Raw genomic sequence first — 14,038 nt, forward strand, 5'->3', positions numbered from 1 at the left:
TTTTCAAGAGAGCTTTATTACTGCCACTTTTAGTGAGTTTGGTACACATCCGGTGGATAGAGAGACGTTTATTATGTTCAACATAGGAGGCCAAGCACAGTGAAGCAGCTCTTTCAGTAGTTTAGTTGGAATAGGATCCAGTATGCAGCTTGAAGGTTTAGAGGCATGATTATTTTCATCATTGTGTCAAGGAGTATAGTACTAAAACACTTAAGTGTCTCCCCGATCCCAGGCCCTGCAGAGCTGTGCAGATCCAGGACAGCTAAGCCCTGGAGAATACGCAGATTTAAGAGGAGTCCGTAATTTGCTTTCTAATGATCATGATCTTTTCCTCAAAGAAGTTCATGAATTTATTACTGCTGAAGTGAAAGCCATCCTCTCTGGGGAATGCTGCTTTTAGTTAGCTTTGCAACAGTATCAAAAAGAGGTTAGTTAGCATAATCTTTTGACAATAGGTCTTGTATCTAGTACATGCCAGACAAACCTTGCAGGTCGTTGGTGTGTGTATAGCTAGCTACCTAGCTTGCTAGGCCAATTGCGAGACGATGTTATTATGCATTGTCACTGAAGGATGGTCAGCAATTATGCAGGAAATTTGCAAACGCATACCCTTTATCTTTTATTTTTTTTATTTAACCTTTATTTAACTAGGCAAGTCAGTTAATAACAAATTCTTATTTATAATGATGGCCTACCAAAAGGCAAAAGGCCTCCTGCGGGGAGTCTGGATTAAAATAAAATAAAAATATAGGATGAAAACACCATCACGACAAGAGCGACAACACAACACTACATAAAGAGAGACCAAGACAAACAACATAGCATGGCAGCATCACATGACACCACAGCATGGTAGCAACACAACATGACAAACAACATGGTAGCAACACAACATGGCAGCAGCACAAAATTATTGGGTACAGACAGCAGACACAAAGGGCAAGAAGGTAGAGACAACAATACATCACGCAAAGCAGCCACAAACGTCAGTAAGAGTGTCCATGATTGAGTCTTCGAATGAAGAGATTGAGATGTAACTTTCCAGTTTGAGTGTTTGTTGCAGCTCGTTCCAGTCGCTAGTTGCAGCGAACTGAAAAGACGAGCGACCCAGGGATGTTTGTGCTTTGGGGACCTTTAACAGAATGTGACTGTTAGAATGGGTGTTGTATGTGGAGGATGAGGGCTGCAGTAGATATCTCAGATAAGGGGGAGTAAGCATCAACCAGTGGGTCTTGCGATGAGTAAACAGAAATGACCAGGAGCATAGAGTGCAGTGATGTGTCCTATAAGGAGCATTGGTGGCAAATCTGATGGCCGAATGATAAAGAACATCTAGCCGCCCGAGAGCACCCTTACCTGCCGATCTATAAATTATGTCTCCGTAATCTAGCTTGGGTAGGATGGTCATCTGAATCAGGGTTTGTTTGGCAGCTGGTGTGAAAGAGGAGCGATTACGATAGAAGAAACCAAGTCTAGATTTAACTTTAGCCTGCAGCTTTGATATGTGCTGAGAGAAGGACAGTGTACCGTCTAGCCATACTCCCAAGCTCTAAACCTGAGGGTTAGAGGTAGTAATCACACCTGTAGGGAGAGAGGCATTCTTCTTACCAAACCACATGACCTTTGTTTTGGAGGTGTTCAGAAGAAGGTTAAGGGTAGAGAAAGCTTGTTGGACACCAAGAAAGCTTTGTTGTAGAGCGTTTTACCCAAAAAACAGGGAGGGGCCAGCTGAGTATAAGACTATCATCTGCATATAAGTGGATGAGAGAGCTTCCTACTGCCTGAGATATGTTGTTGATGTAAATTGAGAAGAGCGTGGGGCCTAGGATTGAGCCTTGGGGTACACCCTTGCTGACAGGCAATGGCTGAGACAGCAGATGTTCTGACTTTATACACTGCACTCTCTGAGAGATGTAGTCAGCAAACCAGGCCAAAGACCCCTCAGAGACACCAATACTCCTTAGCCGGCCCACAAGAATGGAATGGTCTACCATATCAAAAGCTTTGGCCAAGTCAATAAAAATAGCAGCACAACATTGCTTAGAATCAAGGGCAATGGTGACATCATTGAGGAGCTTTAAGGTTGCAGTGATACATCCATAACCTGAGCAGACACCAGATTGCATACCAGAGAGAATATTATAGACATCAAGAAAACCAGTCAGTTGATTATTGAAAAGTTTTTCCAGCACTTTTGATTAACAAGGCAACATAGAAATAGGCCTATAACAGTTAGGATCGGCATGATCTTCCCACTTTAAATAAAGGATGTACCGTTGCTTCCTTCCAAGCAATGGGAACCTCACCAGATAGGAGAGACAGGTTAAAAAGGTCAGAGATGGGCTTGGCGATTATAGGGGCAGCAACCTTAAAGAAGAAAGGGTCTAAACCATCTGACCCAGATGTTTTTTGGGGGTCAAGTTTAATGAGCTCCTTTAGCAACTCGGACTCCGTGACCGCCTGCAGGGAGAAACTTTGTAGCGGGGCAGGGGAAAAAGAGGGATGAGCATTTGGCCAAGTCGCATTAGAAGAGGTGGGAGATGAGGAAATGTTGGACGGGCAAGGAGGCATGGCTGAGTCAAATAGGAATCCTGACTTAATGAAGTGGTGATTAAAAAGCTCAGCCATGTGCTTCTTGTCAGTAACAACCACATCAACTTTAAKGGACATGTGCAGATGTGAGGAGGAAGGTTTATTATCCAGGTCTTTAACTGTTTTCCAGAACTTCTTGTGGTTAGACCCACAGAGAGAGACCGCTCCTTAAAGTAACTAACTTTGGCCTTCCGGATAGCCTGAGTGCACTTATTTCTCATTTGCCTGAACGAGAGCCWGTCAGCCTGARTATGCGTGTGCCGAGCCTTTCGCCAAATGCAATGCTTGAGGTGGAGTAACTCTGCAAAGTCACGGTCAAACTAAGGGCTGAACCTGTTTTTTATTTACATTTTCTTTATGGGAGCATGTTTGTTAACAATATCACTGAAAATATCAAAAAAGAAGGTCCAAGCGTCTTCAACAGAGGGGATCAAGCTGATTCTATACCAATTTACAGAGGACATGTCGTGAAGGAAGACTTGCTCATTAAAGTTTTTTAGCAAGAGTCTATGACAAATTTGGAGTCATACCTTGTGGGATTGGTAATAATCTGAGAAAGATTTAGGGAGTCCTATTGCTTTAGAACTTGGATTGTCATGCTTTGTTTACATAATTGGCTTTTATTAGCGAGCAAAGGTAACTACAGCAAGCCAAGGTATAACCAACTAAAAGACTGCATTCAGCTGTAAAACTAGCTAGTAAGCTAAATATCCAAAAGTTTTTAGATGACCAGGGCAAAACATTTACACCAAGGCAAACATATTACTCATCACAACAGCAAGGGTGAGCTATCGTACCTATCAGATCCTTCACTAACGTTAGAGTTGAAGGATTCGTCTACACGGGGACTTTTTAGGTCCGTCATCTTTCCCAGCATTCCAACCATCTTCGCTGGCATTATGGACTTGTTGGGAAGATTTTTTTTAATCGCCGGAGGGCTTCTTTCAGTTTCTGTAATGACAGCTTCCCAAAGAGTAAGATAAGGACACCAAAATTTCAACAGGTGACTCATGTGGTGGCAAACAGGGGTACAACCAGTTAAAAAATCACTGGAGTCAGTCTTTAATGGCTCTCTAGTCCCCTCTATTCAATGTTATTAGTTAGTTCTAGTTATGAATTGCTGAGAATATACAGAATTGTTGTTTTTATTGTGACATACACCCCGGATAGGTGCAGTGAAATGTGTTGTTTTACAGGGTCAGCCATAGTAGTATGGCGCCTCTGGAGCAAATTAGGGTTAAGTGCCTTGCTCAAGGGCACATCAACAGTTTTTTTCACCTTGTCGGCTCGTGTATTTGAACCAGCGACCTTTCGTTTACTGGYCTAAAGCTCTAACCGCTAGGCTACCTGTGTACTGTGCCAACATTAAATGGCATTGTCACATGACTAATTATTTGGTAGGTAGTTTAAGTTGTTTTTACAGACTTGCTGGATACTGTTTCTAAGTTGGAAGTAATTCATGGAAAAATATACTCTTATATATTTTACCAGGTTATTATTTCCAAACTTAAGGTATGCAAAATGATGGTTTTCCCCTGTGTATTTGAATCCTTACAGCCCCAGACACAATGTTTCTGCATATGTTGTCTTCATTGATCATTTTTATGAGGGGAGATGTCTTGAAGCAGTCCTGCACAGGTGCTGAACTCTTTAGGTTCCCTAACTTGTTGGTTTTGTCTTGAAATACAACCCAGTGTCCTTTCTTAAGCTGGAGCTGTAGAAAAATGTATGAGAAGTGAGCCTCCATTTGGGTGGGTTGGCCTGTCTGTCTCCAGACTCCTGTCAGAGGTCCTAAAAAAAAACTCAATGGTGTTGTGGTAGGCAGTGTAGAGTAAGGGGGAGACACAGGTATCACCTCACCAATCACAGTTGAGAGAGAGCGTGGCTGAGACCAGCAGTCCCCTCAATCAGGGGATAACATGACAAATCTCTGCTTTGATGGATGTTGTCTGCGAGACGCTCATGTTCTGCCAACTGGCCTCAGCACTCGTTCCATACCAGCATTCCTCACTCCTCAAGTCTTCATGTGCAGGAAAACCACATTACCATCAGTCCCTCTCACTACAGGGAAATCATTTGTCCTGCAAATTGTTTGAAACTGTGATTTGTATCAGGTTTTCAACACCCCAATGTTTTTGATATTGTCTGAAGGCCAAGAATCTCCTCCATGCTCCTTGGGGTTGGTGAAGTTAGTGAGCGGGAACTTTACAAGAACAGTAGCCCATCATTACTTTCGGTACAGTATGTATGGATTTTATTCATGGTCTCGTACACGGACAACCTTGACTGTAAAAACGTTCCCCTGATTTTTAGTTTTTTTAGTTTTATGTTTTCACTATTGTTTTTCTTCTATTTCAGTCCAACTGAAGCTTGGCTAGCTGGCCTAAGTGAGTTATGGTATTGTCAATTAGGAATGATGAAACGAAATCTTTCCACCTGGGGTAGAGCAGAAAGGAGAATTGGTGGGTGGTATGCTATAGGTCTAAATCGTCCATATAGTTGATATGTCCCTTAAAAAGAGATGCATTAAGTAACCAATGCGGAAACCATGGACCATCTTTTGAGAATAGGTGGGACTATCAGTTCACAGCTGCTGATTAGGTTTACTGTTAAAGGAGTAGTTCACTAGTTTACAACTTGATGTTAGATGGTTCCTCCCCTTGAAAGTAGCCTATGGGCCAGAAGAAACTGTGATCAGTTTCTCCTGGCCCAGTTCAGTTTTCTTTAAAGAGCCACTACAAATTACTGCTAAGTTTAGCCACCACCAGCTAAGAATCAATGGAAGTGAGCATGTTATGAATGTGAGGATGTTTCTTMATTTTTTTTACATGGCCAAATCACCTTTTAATATCATGAATCCAAATATGAAGTTGATTTGAATTGCTATCAGGTGATTTTGACATTCTTTTTTGAAACATCACTTCAAAAAAACTGAACTGTAGATTGTAGTTTATTTTGGCCCATCAACTACTTTTAGGGGGAGGAACCATTTAACATCAAGTTGTAAAATAGTGAACTACTCCTTTAAAGTAGAACAGTTTTATCAAGCTCAATAGTTTCTTTATCAAAATATGTTTAGTATGTGTCGAGATCGACTAAGGTGACCTTGTACTGCACCCAATATTTTTWAATTGCATTCTTAAACAATTCCAATTGAATTAATCTAATCCTCACTGTTTTTCTGTGGAGGTAATTACCATGTTGGAGATGGTTTGGGTAAGAGCTGCACCTTTTGCCAAAGTCAATGGGCCAACTAGAAGCATGTGGAAGAGCTTAACACATAGCTCCCAGTACTTACTACATGTGTTCCCGTCTCATTTAAATCAGGGGAAAGAAAGCCGCTGAGTTTTATTGATGGAGAAATAAACGTAAAGTTTTTTTTGTCTGTGTTGAGGGTAACCCTGGGATAAGTCTCTCTTGGCTCATCTGTGCCCTGGGTGGCACAGAATCTGGTTGATTGGTGACCTGTAAAATGTCTCTCACAGACAACTAAGATTATTTGGCAAGTGCACRTTTACCTCAGTCTGTCCTCCCTCTCCTTCTGAACTCCAATGAAATCAGGGGCGGCAGGTAGCCTAGTGGTTAGAGCGTTGGACTAGTAACCGAAAGGTTGCAAGATTGAATCCCTGCGCTGACAAGGTAAAGATCTGCCGTTCTTCTCCTGAACAAGGCAGTTAACCCACTGTTCCTAGGCCGTCATTGAAAATAAGAATTTGTTCTTAACTGACTTGCCTAGTTAAAAAATAAAATATAACTATCAACAAGACACTACTAGAGGATAAAATACAGGTTGTCCATTCTGAACGGAGATAGACTCTCCAATGTGTGGCTCTTGCACTGCTCATGTTTAATGTGTTTTTATAAAAATGTTGGTGGAAATGATAAAAAGTAGTCCTTGTGCATAGTTGTATTATTTGTTTAACTTTGCAATCGTTGGTTTTTGTTTGACATACAGTGCATTCGGRAAGTATTCAGACCACTTGACTTTTTCCACTTTGTTATGTTACAGCTTTATTMTAAAATTGATTAAATGTTTTTTGCCCCCTCATCAATCTACAAACAATGCCCCATAATGACAAAGCAAAAACAGGTTTAGGCATTTTTGCAAATGTATACATWAAAAAAACTGGAAATATCACATTAACGAAAGTATTCAGACCCTTTACACAGTACTTTGTTGAAGCACCCTTTCACAGTAATTACGGCCTTGAGTGTTCTTGGATATGACGCTAAAAGCTTGGCACACCTGTGTTTGGGGAGTTTCTCCCATTCTTCTCTGCAGTTCCTCTCAAGCTCTGTCAGGTTGGATGAGGAGCGTCACTGGACAGCTATTTTCAGGTCTCTCTAGGTCTGTTGCGGTGACCGTWTTACCGCCACACCGGCGGTCACGGGTCATGAAGGCAGTCAAATTCCTTGTGACCGTTTAGTCACGGTAATTAGTCTTCTCCAAACTCTACCAAACTTGCTAACTGCCTTGTACTCAGCACTCTATTGTCCCCTTCCYCAGTTCTGTGGCTCGACACAATCCTGTCTTGGAGTTCAATGGACAATTCCTTCAACCTCATGSCTTGGTTTTTGCTCTGACATGCACTGTCAACTGTGGGACCTTATGTAGACAGGGGTGTGCCTTTCCAAATCATGTCAAATCAATTGAATTTACCACAGGTGGACTCCAATCAAGTTGTAGAAACATCTCAGGGATGATCAATGGAAACAGGATGCACCTGAGCTCAATTTCAAGTCTCATAGCAAAGGGCCTGAATACTTATGTAAATAAGGTATTTCTGTAAAAAAATCTAATCTAAATTTGCTAACATTTCTAAAAACCTGTTTTCGCTTTGTCATTATGGGCTATTGTGTATAGATGTGGGAGAAAAATATTTAATCCATTTTAGAATAAGGCTGTGACTTAACAAAATGTGGAAAAAGTCAAGGGGTCTGAATACTTTGAGTCTGTCAGTCAGTGGTAAAAAAAAATGGGTGGGTCAATTTTGATCGCCGGTTGTGTCAAAAAAGTMATGCTCCCTGTACTTTTAATGTGTTTTTCTGCAAAAGGTGAGTAAACTGTTGTGCAAAGAAAAAGTGGGTAAACTGTGTTTACTTGCGTTTACACTCCCACTACACCACTGGTGCCGTTTGAGGGTTGGTGTGGCAATGTTCCCTCTAAAAAAAGGGGAGCATTACTGTCACTTTTTAGTCTGCTCTCCAAGCAGGGCTTTGATGTGACCGGGGGGCTGGAATATGTTTCTCCTTTGTTCAAACACATTAYATCAGACAGGCATTTGAGCATAGCAAACGCTGCAGATTAGATCGCCATTTGGAAAGAGAGACAGAAGAGAAAGACAACTAAGGACTGTTGTAAAATACTCTCTCTCAATTCAATTTAGTTTTGCTCCTACGTAAAACCAACCTTATCCTAGCTAATCCACATAGACACAGTAGCAAGCATACCACATAATGTGTGTAAATATAGGCCTACAATTATGTTATAAAGGGAGGTATGTACTGTATGAGCATAAAAGTGTTTTGATTTTCTGCCCCCAAGGGGCCATAAAGGAATGTCAGCTACTGGAATTACAGCCAATCAAACGCCATCACATAGAAACCCATAAACAGTGAATAACACAACAAAATCAAATCAAAGTTTATTGGTCGCATACACAAACTTGCAGGTGCAGCGAAATCCTTGTGTTTCTAGCTCCAACAGTGCAGTAATACCTAGCAATAAAAAAAACAATTCACACATAATCCATAAAAATAAAAAGTTATAGGATGATCTATGACTAGAATATAATATAATAATATAATATGTACAGTACCAWTYAGAAGTTTGGACACACCTACTCATTCAAGGGTTTTTCTTTATTTTTACTATTTTCTACATTGTAGAATAATAGTGAAGACATCAAAACACAYATGGAATCATGTAGTAACCAAAAAAGTGTTGAAAATCAAATATAGTTTATGTTTGAGATTCTTCAAAGTAGCCACCCTTTGCCTTGATGACAGCTTTGCACACTCTTTGCATTCTCTCAATCTCAAATATAAAATATATTTCGTTTTTTTTGCTTACTACATGATTCCATAAGCGTTATTTCATAGTTTTGATGTCTTCACTATTAGTCTACAATGTAGAAAATAGTAAAAATAAAGAAAAACCCTGGAATGAGTAGGTTTGTACAAACTTTTGACTGGTAGTGTACATGTAAAGTGCTTGAAACAGTATGTACACATTATTAAATTGACCAGTGTTCAATGACTCTATGTACATAGGGCAGCCGTCTCTAARGTGGAGGGTAGAGTACCGGGTGGTAGCCAGCTAAAACAGTGACTAGGGTTCAGGGCAGGGTACTGGGCGGAGGCTGGCTAGTGCCGACTGTTTAACAGTCTGATGGCCTGGAGTTAGAAGCTGTTTCTCAGTATCTTGGTCCCAACTTTGATGCACCTGTACTATCTCCATGAATGGGTGGTGGTGGGGGATGAAAGCAGGCACATGAGAAGCCGTGCCAAGTGTCAGTGCTGCTGTGTTCAGCCCTTGATGCCCCAACCCCCCGCCACCACACTCTGCCCCTTAGGATAAAACAAGATGTAATCCGTTCAGATTCCTTGAAGTCCCAGTGTTTGATAGTGTGTGTGAGTGAGAGGGGGGAATGAAGATGAAGATGAAAGGGAGGAGTCAGCTGTGGAAGCAGACTCACATGAGATGAGATAATCACATCGAGGTTAACCGTAAAGTTCAAGCCCACATCCGTGGGTGGCCTGGAGAGACAACTTCACTGTGTGTCCGTCTGTCTCTGTTTGTCTGTCTGTCTGTGTGTGTGTCTGTCTGTGTGTTGCTAGGACTTGAATATGGGACAGGAGGGCATCATACAAGTCTGTCACAAGTGTGTTTATTTTATGTTAGATGTGAATACAATACTCATTGCAGTAGCTTGATGAAGGCTTCTAGCTAGCTGTTGTTGAGATGAAATGTAAATGAAATACATAGCTTTTTATGGGAACAGGGACTTGACTGCGCCTCTGCTAATGATAAGCTATTTATTGGCCAGCACATTGTCTCCTGTAGGCATATGAAGATTGTTCAGACCTCTGATAAGTTAGTACGTCTCCAATGTTTTGTCTCTTTATCCTCCCCCTTTATTACCTATTAGAAACGGCTCTCAACACCACCCATGTTGTTGTGCTCTTTTTTTCTCCTGACAAAAAGAATAGTATTTTTGTCCTTTGACCTCTGTTTCCATGACCCCGACCTGTCTGAGTGGTTTTAGTGCAGCGGCTGACAATTTGATACTGTTATGCTGTAAAGGACAAACAACTTTAGTACTGCTGTCTCTGGCGATATTGCTCAGCACCAGATGASCAGATTTCTCTTCCTCTTGTGTAAACCAGTCACATTTCATTTGAACTGAGGGACGTTTTACAGAGTGGTTAGGAGTAGAGGCTTTGTGCGGCTGTGTTTGGATTGTTTTGTCCTACTTCAATCCCATGTTATCCTCACCCTCGTCCTCTTGCCCACTCACCCCCCCACTCTGCTCTCCATACTCCACTGTTGTTTTTTCACTCTGTGTGTCATGTTTGATTGGGCCTTGTCAGGGGGTCTACAGGGCGGTCTTGTTGTTTTGGACCAGCTCCCACCCCCCTCCTCTCTCCCCTCCCTCCCACAGTGTTTAGGATGTGTCTGGGTTTCCTCACCCGTCTCACCAGGAGAGATTAGGTTCATCCTCTGGGCTTCTGGGAAGTGCTTTTGTCTCATGTCCCTCTGAGTGGGAGGATATGAGATGACTGCCGACGTGATTTAAGCCCCCCTATCATCTTCACCTAGGAGGTGTGGGCCTTGGGAGTGATCACGAAGGTCAAAGCGTTGATACAGTCATCAAGTATAGCTCTCTGCAGAATATTTATTTCACCCGTTGCTTTTGTTTCTGTTGCAGATTTAACCCTGTGATTGTATGGTACACGTTTCAGAACTCACTACGTAGATGAGGTTGTTCTTTACCGTGTTTGACTGTGTTTTTTGTCTCCCTTTCAGAAGCCGACCTGGTAGCCAGCAGTTTGTCCGGAAGCCCAAGTACTACAACACACACACCACACACTCCCAGACGCACGTCCAACACCAGCCTGACAGACCCATTCCCCTGACGGTGGAACACAACCCCATCCATGGTGAGTAGCCCACCTCCTTTATCCCATCCTGTTACTGTATTAACTCCTCCTAAGCTCCATAGGAACACGTTCCTCCCTTTAGGAAGGTTCGCTACTGGACTGACAGTTGGCTTTATTTAAACTCTACCCACAGATATTAACATCATACGAAATGAAAGCCTTTGGAGGCTTGGAAGTGTATCTGAAACACCCGGTGATTTAATGTTCTTAACTGACTTGCCTAGTTAAATAAAGGTTCAATTTAAAAAATGTGTCAAGAGAAGCTGAAAAACAGTCATCTTAACTCATAGGGAAGGACTATGTTGTCCCAAACCTCTTCTGTCAAATCAGCTTGTATTTACTAAGTGATGATTTTGTGAGTCTGAGGCCTTTCCAGCACTTTGCCAGCCATTGATTCTGTGGTGGTAAGCAAAGTCCTCAAACACATTAAAGATGTTGTTTCACAAATGAATTAGATTTATTAATACAAGTGTCATCGGCTCGGTATTAAGATTTCTGAGCTCTCCCAGGCACGGCATTTCTCCCAGGCACGGCAGTTCTCCCAGGCACGGCAGTTCTCCCAGGCACGGCATTTCTCCCAGGCACGGCTTTGCTGGCACGGGGCAGACTGGGGACGACTGAACCCGGGGTTTGGAAAGTTCTGTGACAGGGTGACAGTCTCTCTCTAATTTCTCTCCTCATTGAGTGAACCGCACGACATCAGCTAGTGTCAGCGGATCCAGCTGAGCCAATTACACTGGTCTGTTTGTTGTTTCAGGGCTGGTGATTGATCGGGTCGACCGTTAATCACTGCCAAATGGACACGGTAGCAGCGCTTTAGTTAGGTCAGCCTGTCATTATTTTTGCATGGGGTTTGGGCTGCGCCCATTTCTCACGTTACGGGAGCCAATGCGATTACAGCACTGTGCAGTGGCCTGCTCTCCCCCTGTGGAATAGGTTCCTGCTGTACTCTGTGTCAACAGTCATATAACAACACACACAGCCTAATTGGGTCACTGATGTTATCCCAATCACTGTGTGGAAGGTGCATTCAAGTTTATATGCTCTTTATTGTCCCCCACAATGAAAATGGAAGGGAGGACTACGGATATCTCAGACACCAATGGCCCGATTTTGGACGAAATGTGGGTGAATAATGCSTCTTGCCATAGWGAACCGCCATTTACAAAATTGGCCCAAGGGGGGCGCTATAGTAATTTTCCAAACTTTGAACAAGCACATCTCCTGTCCCATTTGAGCTTGAATTGTTGTCACTAATTGGGCCAAGGGCGGGGCGCTGCAGGTTGGTTGAAGCCAGATTGGTTATGGTAATTGGAGATTTAGCTTATGGCGAGGAAGAGAACATGAAATGGTATGTTAGTCCTTAGATGGGTTCTCGACATGAACATCTGTCACATTGTCAGCTGCCTCTAGTCAGATAAGTCACTGAATGTTAAATAGATGATCTTACTCAATGGATAAAAAGTAGCAATTGTTCCTTATGGGTATATACAGTACACACACATCTACTGTAATGCTGTACGGGTGTGGGGAATGCAGAGCTTGAAGTTGGGCAGCAATTGGATTGTTCAAATTGCAGCCACAGCGGTAATGGCATAAAGAGTTAAGCATTGCCTGCTGCTCGGCGCTGTCTAAAATGAATTATTAGCCTCATTTTGTGAGGGCAATTTCAGATAAAGGCAGGGAGTGGGAGAGAAAATGAAATGACAGAGCAAGACGATAGACTGTCACACAACGGAGAACCCCTCAATTGCTGAAACAACAAGTGCCACAGATGTGAGAGGCCATCTACAGTGTGCTGAGCTGTTGAATACCTGTTATCTGCTCCTCTTAATGCTCCCCCACTGAATAGCCTCGCGGCCCTCGCCATGGAAGATGCATTATCTTCCATTTAAACACTTTACAATGGGGCCGAACAGTTAAATCATTTTGAAAGTGAGACCCATGAATGGCATGATGATTACCCCTCTCATGGTATGTATTTAAAGTAACTGCTCAGTGAAAATCTCACTTTTTAAAAGTTCATATTCTGTTAACTCGTACCCAAATAATGTTGTTGACTCATCCTGTTCTCGTACCCTTCAAAACCCGCACCATAAAATTGTATATATAATTATTATTTTTTAAATAAAATGCTTAGTGTTTCCTCAAGGAAAATGATGCCATCTCCCTGAGGAGGATGAACTGGCCAATCAGTGGTCTACTTGCATGAATATTTTTAATGACCGGTAAAGGTCCACACCATTTTGTTGTTGGGGTATGCCCACACCATTTAGTTGTTGGGGTATGCCCACACCATTTTGTCGTTGGGGTATGCCCACACCATTTTGCAGTTGGGGTATGCCCACACCATTCCAACACAAAAAGCTGCTTTTGTAGCATACTTAATTAAAAAAATTTGGAAGGAAAACTATTTCACTCATATTGTAAGTAATTATAGGTCATATTTTATGTAAACACTGGGCAGATACTTTAATGTTATGCATCTGATATGCTGTACACCTGAAGGTATACTCTACTGTGTTGGCAGAAGATATAAATATTTTAACCTCCTGTTAGACTTCCCAGTGGGCGTCTGCTTAGGTAAATAAGGTTAGATGAACTTGCTGACCTGAAAGGGAATGGCACCATGTCTGTCTGAGCAGACAGTCTCTGTGCTATTAATGGAGAAGTCTGTAGACACAACAGACTCCGTGGGTCTCTGTGAGTCTGTCTGCGTTTTCCTCCCACTCCCCTCTGGGGCCTTGTGGCTGCAGTCCTCAGGCAGCCCCAGCCTGGCCACACAGCTACAAATAACTCCAGTCCACTTTGATATAACTCCAGTGTGGGACCACCAGGGATATGACCAGACATCAGAGAGATAGAGACGGAGAGGAGGGAGGGAAGACCGAAAGAGAGAAGGGACGAAAGGGAAGATGCATTCCTTTTTATGACCTCTACTGTATCTGTACAAGGGCACAATAGAACTCCATCCCCTTCTGTCTTCTGCCCATAAAAAAAAGAGTCAAGGCACAAAAAGCTTTTCTCCATATTGCGAAACACTTACCCGTAGATACCCATGTCCCAGTGAATGGCCTCTCAGGCCTTCGCCTCCAAATTAGTAGGGACGTCACTGTTGGTTTTAGCCCAGTATGCGGTGGTGTCGGTGTGCTGCCTGCCTGCTTGAGTAGCGGACAGGGGAGAATGTTTGTGCTCCTAAATCGCCCGCAGCCTTCCTGTCAGCCCTGTCCCACGCGACAGACAGCCTGTCAGCAGCTAGCTATGAGGCCGTGTCTGGGAAAGC

General features: G+C 42.7%; 1 protein-coding gene across 1 annotated transcript in view; it reads left to right on the forward strand.

Annotated features, from left to right (window-relative positions):
* The window catches only part of ltbp1 (latent transforming growth factor beta binding protein 1), a 128,935-nt gene that overhangs the window by 22,097 nt on the left and 92,800 nt on the right, over window positions 1–14,038 (forward strand). The window contains exon 4 of the mRNA XM_070434909.1: window positions 10,622–10,755. Coding sequence (XP_070291010.1) covers window positions 10,622–10,755 — 134 coding nt within the window. The remainder of the gene's footprint in view (window positions 1–10,621; window positions 10,756–14,038) is intronic.

This window comes from Salvelinus sp. IW2-2015, linkage group LG25, assembly GCF_002910315.2.
Source record: "Salvelinus sp. IW2-2015 linkage group LG25, ASM291031v2, whole genome shotgun sequence".
In the NCBI taxonomy this organism is placed as follows: Eukaryota; Metazoa; Chordata; class Actinopteri; order Salmoniformes; family Salmonidae; genus Salvelinus; species Salvelinus sp. IW2-2015.